Source organism: Cibotium barometz, chromosome 11, assembly GCF_041138505.1.
Source record: "Cibotium barometz isolate CiBa-2024 chromosome 11, ASM4113850v1, whole genome shotgun sequence".
NCBI classification, from domain to species: domain Eukaryota; kingdom Viridiplantae; phylum Streptophyta; class Polypodiopsida; order Cyatheales; family Cibotiaceae; genus Cibotium; species Cibotium barometz.
In genome coordinates, this window is record NC_141056.1 from 2,297,572 (window position 1) to 2,307,019 (window position 9,448).

Here is a 9,448-nt window from a genome sequence, read left to right on the forward strand (position 1 = left end):
AGAAGATTTTGTTTCAGAAAAATAGTTTGAATATGGAAAATTGAAGGGGGGGTTTTGGTTAGCAGGTCGCAAAGGCACCTAGTATCACTCTATTCTTGGAATGCAAAGTATTCTTCTGCTATCCTTTCCATTCTCTTCAAAGGATCTTTTTGTGTCCCATGGTTTCGAGACTTACCTAGGTCTTGAAAGAGGAATGCTGGTTACATGAAGAGATTATCAACATGCGTATATTATACTTCTTGCTAGAATTACTACTCTCTCTATAGAAAAGAGCACACTTTTCCTCGCACAAGGGACCTCTCATATGAAGTGCTCCCTCGGTTATAAACAAGTAATAGCCTGAAACCACCTTCATCATCAAAACTCATAAATAATAGACTAAAAATTACAAGTGAAAATCAACAGACAGTCTTAAAGTGAACATATGCTTCTTCTAAGTTCATTGTGGCATGCACATCCTCGAGGATAGATAAGATCTTCTCCCACAAAGGGAGTTTTAGGGTTCAAATCTGTACGCTTCCATAGTGAAAAGTCATGTCATGAAGTTCCAATACCGTCTCGCATTATTTTGATTTATAATAAGGATAAAAGATTATGACATATAGGAGATAGTTGCCACTTCGGCAACAAAAGGAGTGAGTGGGTGTGGAAATAAGGATATGAGAACTGTCTCTCACTACTCTTCTCTTATCTAGAGAGTTTGCTTCCTTCCTTTTTTTGGTTCTCTCACCAGCGGTCCCGGCAGGCGAGCGAGCGAGCGACTGTCTGCCTACGTACACACCCGCCGTGACCAACACCAACCCATCCGACCTCGGGCTCGACAGTTGAGAACTGAGCTGCTGCGTGCGGTTTTGACAGAGTGACTGATGATGAAGAAAGCTTCACGTGTTTTTTGTGCAGGACTTGCACTGATTCGTTTTACAACGCGTCTCCATTGCACTGTGCATAGCTAGCTCATATTTTATGACACGACAGTACTAAGGGGGGAACAATATCGCAAATGGATTTTCTGATCACGACATCGGGGCTGGAGCGTTGTAAGAATTTCCAAGCCTCATGGCCAGCTCGAGCCCGTCCAGCACCTCGGCAATGGAGGGGCGGTCGTAGCTGCGGGCTTGCACACAGCGATACGCCACTTCAGCCATCTTCTCAAATGCACGAATGGAGTAGACGCCTTCCAATCGGGGGTCTACGAGCTCCTTCAACTCCACCTCATGGCTCATCACCGTAAAAGCCTAGTGCAGAAAACCACAGCTATAAGCCCAGAACCAAATACAACATGAAAAGAGAAAACAACACTGTATGGCGCGTGCGCGCGCGCGCGCGCGCACACACACACACACATATATATATATATATATATATATATATGGCCTACCCACCAGCTGCACGAGTGACCTGTTGAGCAGAGAATCTCCATCGATAGCTTTCCTGCCGCTCAGGAGCTGGAGCAGCACCACCCCGAAACTATACACGTCGCTGGCTTCTGTGAGTTGGCCTAGAATCAGGTACTCAGGATCCAGATAGCCCGTTGTGCCCTTTATCTCAGTCGACACATGCGAGGCCTCAAACTCCAGGACTTTGGAAAGGCCAAAGTCAGAAAGCTTGGCTTCCAATGACTCGCTCAGCAGAATGTTGCTAGGCTGCAACGACATTACATTTCAGAAGAGACCACCATAAACACTTGCTTCATTATCTTATACATCTTATTTTCCAATTGGATGGAAGCGACAGTTACTCGCCTTGATATCCCGGTGAATGATCGGACCTTCCGGAAATTCGTGCAGGTAAGTAAGCCCCTTTGCACAATCAATGGCAATTTTAACTCTCTGATCCCAGGTGAGCGCATGGGCGTTGGGATCTGTATGACATAAATTACAAAACTTCTTAAACACTTAGAAGCGTGCGCAGTATCATGTGATCCTTAATCCAAAGACTATCAATACAGTAAGGACTACCTAGTAGTTTCTTGCCAAGGTCTCCGTTGCCCATAAATTCGTATACCAGGAGGTGGACGAACTTAGCTTGGCAATATCCCAGCAATGCCGTGAGATTGGGATGCCTGATTCGAGAGAGAAGCTCCACTTCCTTGTTGAAGGTCTCCACCTTCTTCTCTTTAAGAATACGCTTCACTGCAACAAGCTTACCACTCGGTAGATTACCTAGGTAGACGGTTCCTGCGCTGCCTTCTCCTATCACCAGTGCCTCGCTAAAGTTGTTGGTGGCCTTAGTGAGCTCCTTCAAGTGAAAGATGTAGAAGCCTTCAGTAGGAAGAAGCACCGGCGTCTCACTCGACTCAGACGTGGAGAGCAAAGCACCTGCGCAAGCTAAAATAGAGGTTGTGAATCACAAGGCCATTATTGAAACAATAACAATACTCAGTCCGCTTACCTGAGAACCCAGTTGGAAAACTGTACTCCAAATCTCTTGCCCTGATAACTAGAAGGCCTGTGAATGTGAGACAAGCTAGCATGGTTAGCGTTGCAAAAGTCCCCACTATGATGTATAGCCTTCTAGGAGAGGATCTTCGAGATTCTTGTTGGGGAAGAGGATCTCCTGCAGACGGACACACTCAAGAAGTTCTAAAACCAGAAGATGTTACTCTTCCCTCGAGGCACTGCAAATGACATGACAAGTTGGTGCTAGCGCACCTGCAGCAGCAGACGGTGCAAAGGCTGGGGACGCTGATGTTGATATGTTCAAGAAATCTGCGAGAAAACGCAACGAACCAAATATGAGTAAGACAGTAGAGTAGAGAATACGATACGCCATAAGGGACCGCTATCTGCAAAGAGAATCTCCCCAGATTTTGAGACGGCACAGAATCCAAGTGACATATAGCCGGGGGGGGGGGAGTTAACAACTTGCTGGGGAGCGCACAATTGTGCTTACCTGAGAGGGGCACGCCATTGAGGATCTCGAGGACGCATTGGTAGAAATTCTGGAAAGCGGGAACGCTGGGATTGAGGCTGGTCATGGCAATCGCAAGAGCGGTGCCGCAGGCTGCAGGCTGGTCGCCGGTAACATTGACGAGGCGGGCGATAGCATCGAGCAGATGGGTCTGGCAGTCCTGACATCCACGCTGCCCAATCTGAGCCAGCTGGTTGCAGGCACGGGAGACGTTGGGCAGCAGCTGGCTGCCATAGCTCGCAGGCAGGTCACCGATGAGAAGGCGGGCGAGGTCGCGCGTGGTGGCGAAGTTGCAGGGGGTAGCACTCGCAGTGATGCGAGAGGCCGGAAGCGGGCAATAGCGCTGGAAGAACTGTGGTGCTAGCAGATGCGAGGAGGACATGAGCGCGCTCTCGTATGCGGCAATGCACTCTTCAGCCTGCAGCGCAGGGGGGAACATCTGCCCCGTTGCATTGGCATGGCGCGACATAGCAAACACCGCCGCGCCGTAGATGTCCTCGCAGCATATCAAGATTTGCGCCGACGACACACTATGGCCGCTGCTGCTGCTACACAGGCTGGTGAAGTTCTGTAGCGTCGTGAAATCGTAAGGGCAACCTACCATATTTCACATTAGGCAGGGCTTCAGTCAATGTTTACTCTCCGTAACTCTCAGAGACTAGCGAGTGTAGCCGCTATGAGGAGGGCTAAAGCCAAATCCTAGCCCTAGCTCTCCATCAACAGCGAGCTTAGTGAGAGTAACGATATAGATTGTACATACCTTGGGCGATTCTAAACAGAAATAAAATCACAAACAGCAGCAGCTCCTTGCGTCTTCTGTGAGACGCCGCGGTAGCCAGAAGCTCTGCCATTGGATCATGAGATTGGGACCGGCTCTCTCTCACACAACGAAGACGCTGCAATGGTGATAACGCACCTCCCCTTCTCTGCGAAATGCCGCGTGACGACCTTGCAGAAGAAAATTAAGCTAGAGAAACGCGACCGACAGGGAAGTAGTAGTAATGAGCATCCAGGCCGCGCGGTTTGAACGCGTGCAGCAGCGCGCGGTGGGTGGCTTGAATGAATGAATTACAGCCTGTACTGTGTACACTCTCTCTCTCTCTCTCTCTCTCTCTGTGGACCATTTTTTAGAAGAAAAAAAAAGGGCACCAACCAACTTAATTTATTTGTTATTTGAAAAAAATTAATATATAATATATAATATATTACCTACCCCTCTGATCGCCGCGGGCCATCATCATGATTCATGTGCACTGAGATCCCATACATATATATATTATATATACCATCATCATCATGAAATCTCGCATATCCAAAATCCAATCCTTATCCTTTCTAGCTATATAAAACAAACACCTTCAGTGCATTGGCCCCGTCGGCGTTCTCCTCCTCCTCCTCCTCCTGTTTATAATTCTTGATGCAGTGGTGAGTGAGACCAACTCAACTCCATTACATCATTCTCTGCTTCGGTCCCTCTGGCGGCACAGCGGAGCCTCGACGAGGACCCTCGCTTCGACGACCAAGCCCAGCCCTACATGGCTTTTATGTGCAAATTCCCTAATTAGTTGGAGGCCAATTAGACTACACAAATCAGCATGGGCGGTGCGGGCAGCAAGCAGGGAAGACCAGCAGCCCACACGATCGATAGGAGTGTCCTCCCGGGGGGACTCGTCTCGTTTGTGTTTCACACAAAAGTTTAAATCATCTTGTTGCAATGCTGCTACGCACACAGAGCACATGATCAATTGAAGCTTCAGCTTACAGTCAAAGGCTCGAATGCGCTAGCAGCGCTTGCGTAAGTAATTATCTATTTATTATATACCTATATCCGAGGTTTGTTCAGTGATCTCCACTAGCATTGGGCGACTTGAAAGTTGCAAGATATTCTGTCGGGGGTGAGAAATTGTGCAGTATGGTCTGCCAAGCTCCCCTTTAATATATTTTTTTCAGCTCCCCTTTAATATATTTTTTTCAATCTACTACAGAGTTGGTGGCTGACCAGTGAGTGGTCACACCCCATTATGCATTTGATGTTCGAAGAGGACTTGGCAGTAAGTTGGGTTGAAACTTGATATAACTAAACATGGTTCAGTAGTGAATTGCAGTGAATTATATATTGTTGGTGATGGGTTCGAGCATTGCTTTTTGACGGCCATCCTGCGAGTTTTCTTGAGTGATTATTACAAAATAAAGTAAAAACATAAAAATGGAATTATTTCTACTAAACCCATTATTTTCAAAGGTGACATCCTTTCCGGACCACCACTTGGTTAAGGTCATGGATTCGAGCCCTCCCTCTCGCGCCAATTCAAAAAAAATCCTTGGTTGGTTTAGCACCATAGTCATTTGCAATAGTTTTCTAAAAAAGTTGGATTTCTTTGGTTGCTTTATAGGTTTCTTAATTATTAAACATTCAAATCACCAAGGATAATGATGGGATGTTTTTTGGGTGTTGTTTCTCATACTAAATTTATGAAATGTCTTATTTTGTTGATGGTGGGTGATGTATAATAATGACAAGTGTTAATGAAATGTCTTATTTTGTTACTTTATTGAACAAGTTACCTCCTAGTCTCTTTAGTTTTGTCACACAAACCATTAGTCTCTAGAACCTATGCCTAACCTATATGAGTGTGAGTGCCAACTCTTGCGCTTTGCTTGGTTGTATGCCCAGTTTCATCCCAAGAAATCTTCCTCCTCTACTCAAGAGGGGGCCATTGTGTCCAATACCATCTCTACTAAAAAAGGGCAGCAAGGGTGTTAATGATGAGTGTGGCATTAAACCTAAGGAAAATAGAGGTAACAACCTCACTAACTCAAATCGCCAAAACAACCAAGGTGGCAGCAATGCCCCTCAAGAGGGGATAATAATCCAGCACCTACTCTGGAAGCTTCCCCACCAAGAAACCAACAGCAAGGCAATGGTACGAATTGGCCTAAATCATCTCCATGGCGACCCACTAGTCAAGTCGCTTAAGGCTCCCCTACCCAGTTAGCTTCCTTTGCCACCCCGGAAGATATGTCTGATTGGTCATCTCTTACACCACATCCCAACCCCTCGGCCAATGTTGCTTAGGTCACATTTGAGGTTGATTTTGGCCACTCTTCCAAAAGGAAGAAGAAACAACGACCTAGACGAGGCAGACAATGTGTGGACACGTCCACCCTCATTCAGATTTGTCAGTTCCCCTGATGATCTTTCTATGTCCATCATCGAAGTCCACCCAACACTTCCATGTGGCCATTCAGCCACTTGGGTAGTTGACAGTGGAGCTACACACTATATGGCACGTAATGACATTTTCATCTCTCAGCAGTGACCTACTAAGGGTGAAGTTCTATGTAGAAACAACACACTGATGCCCATCAAATCTGTTGGCACCATTTTATTTGACACCAACATAGGCCCCAATTAGGCAACATTGGACAATGTCTATCTTGTTCCTAACTTGGGCCGCCTCAATTTACTTTATGTATCCCAGCTTGACTCAACTTGATCGTGGAGTTTACTTTAACAAGTAAGTTGTGGAGGTGATTGATGAGATTACCGATCTTGTTGTTGTGCCTGAGGTCACAAAAGTTGATTCTCTGCAAAACTCTGTTTTAAGAACTGCAGGAAGATAGATTTGCTGTGCAGACACTGTGTGTACTACAAGAAAGTCAACAATTGCCATTGGGTGTATGTATGTACATTGAGGTCACTGGTTGTGACATTTGAGTATACTACAGTACCGCTGTGCAAAAAATACAGCAGTTTGTACAGGACAAACAAGAGTGCTGTTTCTGGTAAATTTGTGTGTCTGGCAAGATGTCAAATGATGGCATAAACCAGATTGTTACTGAGAAGATTGATAAGAATAACTTCCATGCTTGGAGGTTCAAGCTGACAAATTTCCTGATGGGAAAGGGTTATTGGGATTATATAGAAGGTGAGCATGAAGAGGCACCGGAGATACCGGAGATCAATCCGACTGCTGCAGATGTGAAAGAGTTCAAGGATTGGAACCAAGGAGCCAGAAAAGTTATGTATTGGCTCCCTATCAGTATACAGGACACCATGATTGGGCACATTTAGGATGCCAAGTCCCCTAAGGAGACGTGGGACACCTTGGTAAAACTCTATGAAACAAATACCAAGGCACGAAAGATACAGTTGAAGAATAAACTTCATACTGTAGAGAAAAAGAGTATGTCTGTGAATGACTATGCATTGAAGATAAAGGGTATTGTGGAATCCCTTGCATCTATTGGTGTTTCAGTAGATGATGATGATAAGGTGGAAGTCTGTCTACGTGGTCGCGGGCCACAATACAAGGCATTCAAGACGTCTATTCAGACTCGGGAAAACATTTCCAATTTCACAGATTTGGTGTCTATGTTGATTATAGAATAGAAGAGCTTGGGTGAAGACCAACAATCCACAAAACAAAAACAGTTCAGAGCAACAGGCCTTCTACACAAGTTCAGGAAGAGGACGAGGTAGAGGAGGCCATGGATGCGGTCAAGGAGGTGGCCGAACAGGTAATCGAAATTATGGCCAGCAGCGTAATGGAACCATGTAATGAAGTGATTTTAGGTGCACATGCACATGGGGGGATGACCCTAAGATCCATGTCCCCTATGTGCATGTGCACCTAAAATCACTTTATTTGTAAAATACAAGAAAGCGATAATGAAAAGCTCTATACCAATGTAAGAAAGGGATCCATGGATAGCTTTGATACCAATGAAAGAAGGAAGGCAAAGCTCTGATTCCAACACAAGAAAGGGTTCTAGGCAAACGATAGACCTCATTAGTTTGAGTCCTCACAACTAAACTTAAGGGTTGGAGTCCACACAGGTTGCTACTTAATGTTGCCTAGCATAGCCATAGGTTCATGAAGGAAGTCATAAAAGCTTGGGCAAGAAGCTAATAGCTCCAAGAAAGGTAAAGTGTATAATATGTCAAAAAGGGAATACACAAGATATGTGCCTTTTATAGTCCCAAGGCCCAAGTGCCCACATGTATAAATGACCCTAAGCCCCTGTGGTCTAGGCTCATCACCCCGTATGTATGTGCACCTAAAATCACTTCATTAGAGACCATCCTCTCCTAAAATGATTTCATCCTTGAAATTGAAGTTTGGTCATACAAAACAACATTTACAAAAGGCTATATACAAAAGCCAAAAACCGATCCATAACTCAGTATCGATCCTAGGGCTAAATAGAATTTCGGGGTGCAATCCCAACTTGGAGTTGTGGACCAATACCAAGTCTCCTTGCTTGAAAATTTCATGCTGGAGATGCCTATCAATCTAGGCTTTCCTTTTCTACTGCACTATCTCCTCCTATAGATTGTTGTGTTGTCTTTCTTCCTCTAAAGCTAGGAGCTCCTATATTCTATGCTCTCGGGATTCCTCCATTGGTAGATTTTCTTGGATGGGCACTCTTAGACTGGGCACCACAAATTCCATATGCATTACTGCCTCGAGCCTGTACACTAGTTTGAATGGCATTTGCCTCGTTGAGACTTTGTAAGATGTGTGGAATGCCCATAGGGCAGCGTCTAGCTTCTACTCCCAATCATTTTTGTTGGCATTTATGATCTTATTTAAAATTTTGGTCAAAAACTTGTTAGTAGATTCCGCTTGGATTACTACATCAAGAAGCCTTAATAAATACCTAACAACAATTAACAACAGAGTGAAATTTGGTGTATTAAGGTAAGGGGCAACTAGCTTCTCTTAGGCATACGGGTCTTCTTCTAAGCAATAGAAGCAGTAAGTGTCACAGCTTTATAAAGGAGCATAACTAGTCTCAGCGATCCAAAAATCTCATATTATAAATGATCCTAGCTTCTCAAAGATCAGATATTCTCATATCGTATACAACATTCTGAGAAACTAATAATCTCATATTGTTAATGATTCTAGCTTCTCAAAGATCAAATAATCTCATATTGTAGACTACATTCTAACGATCCCAACAATCTCAAATTGTAGACAATCCTAGCTTAATACACCTCAAGCGAAAGTATGGGTGTGTGAAATGTAGGATGGAAAATAGCCACATGAGGTAAAATGGAAGATGGGAAATGGCTTTAAGGAATGGACCGGACAAGGTGTGGCTGAAGGCCCACCAATACGAATGGACCAATTGGGGTAGGGTTATGGGAGTGTGAAAAGGGGACTTGGAACCCTAAGGATTAAAGATACAAGGAGATTTGGTGAAGGGCTAGAAATCTTTTTCCATCTTCTTCTTCTCCCTATCACGTTTACTTTAACTTCTCCATCTTACTTGGCTACACTTTTTCTAGCAAATGTGGCTAGGTGATGGTGGCTAAAGCTGTTGAAGTTCCCATTTTTTTTCTCTCTTCTTTGTGTGATGCTGCTCTATTTTCTCATGCATACTGGCATGCAAATGTGCCTCAGATGCGTTGCTTTGTTGTGTCCTTGCCTAAGGACCACACTCCCATGTGAGTGCCTATAACACACGTCATGTGAGTGCCTGTAACACACAAGTCATGTGGAAAACCTTTTGCTCAACTTGTTTGCAA

The 9,448-nt window shown here is 44.7% G+C and overlaps 1 protein-coding gene across 2 annotated transcripts; it reads right to left on the reverse strand.

Moving 5' to 3' along the window:
- Window positions 1-413: 413 nt before the first annotated feature.
- On the reverse strand, window positions 414-4,571 carry LOC147633658 (putative serine/threonine-protein kinase PBL21). 2 transcript variants are annotated; one of them, XM_086804624.1, is made up of 8 exons: window positions 3,671-4,571; window positions 2,893-3,507; window positions 2,652-2,708; window positions 2,392-2,556; window positions 1,959-2,318; window positions 1,743-1,861; window positions 1,383-1,643; window positions 414-1,235 (listed from the first exon to the last, which is right to left on the reverse strand). In XM_086804624.1, exons 1-8 carry the CDS (start codon window positions 3,759-3,761, stop codon window positions 1,014-1,016), a joined length of 1,890 nt encoding a protein of 629 aa, XP_086660750.1. In that variant the 5' UTR covers window positions 3,762-4,571; the 3' UTR covers window positions 414-1,013. The 2 variants fall into 2 exon arrangements, with proteins under 2 accessions (XP_086660750.1, XP_086660749.1); XM_086804623.1 differs by having other exon boundaries at window positions 1,959-2,327; window positions 3,671-3,904.
- Between the last annotated feature and the right edge of the window lie 4,877 nt (window positions 4,572-9,448).

Excerpts from the sequence above, each read along its gene's own strand:
- LOC147633658 (XM_086804623.1), bottom strand. The coding sequence starts at position 3,761 with ATGGCAGAGCTTCTGGCTACCGCGGCGTCTCACAGAAGACGCAAGGAG. Across the intron at positions 2,557-2,651 it reads TGCACCGTCTGCTGCTGCAG|GAGATCCTCTTCCCCAACAA; the intron begins GTGCGCTAGCAC and ends GTCCGTCTGCAG. Across the intron at positions 1,236-1,382 it reads ACAGGTCACTCGTGCAGCTG|GCTTTTACGGTGATGAGCCA; the intron begins GTGGGTAGGCCA and ends TTTCTGCACTAG.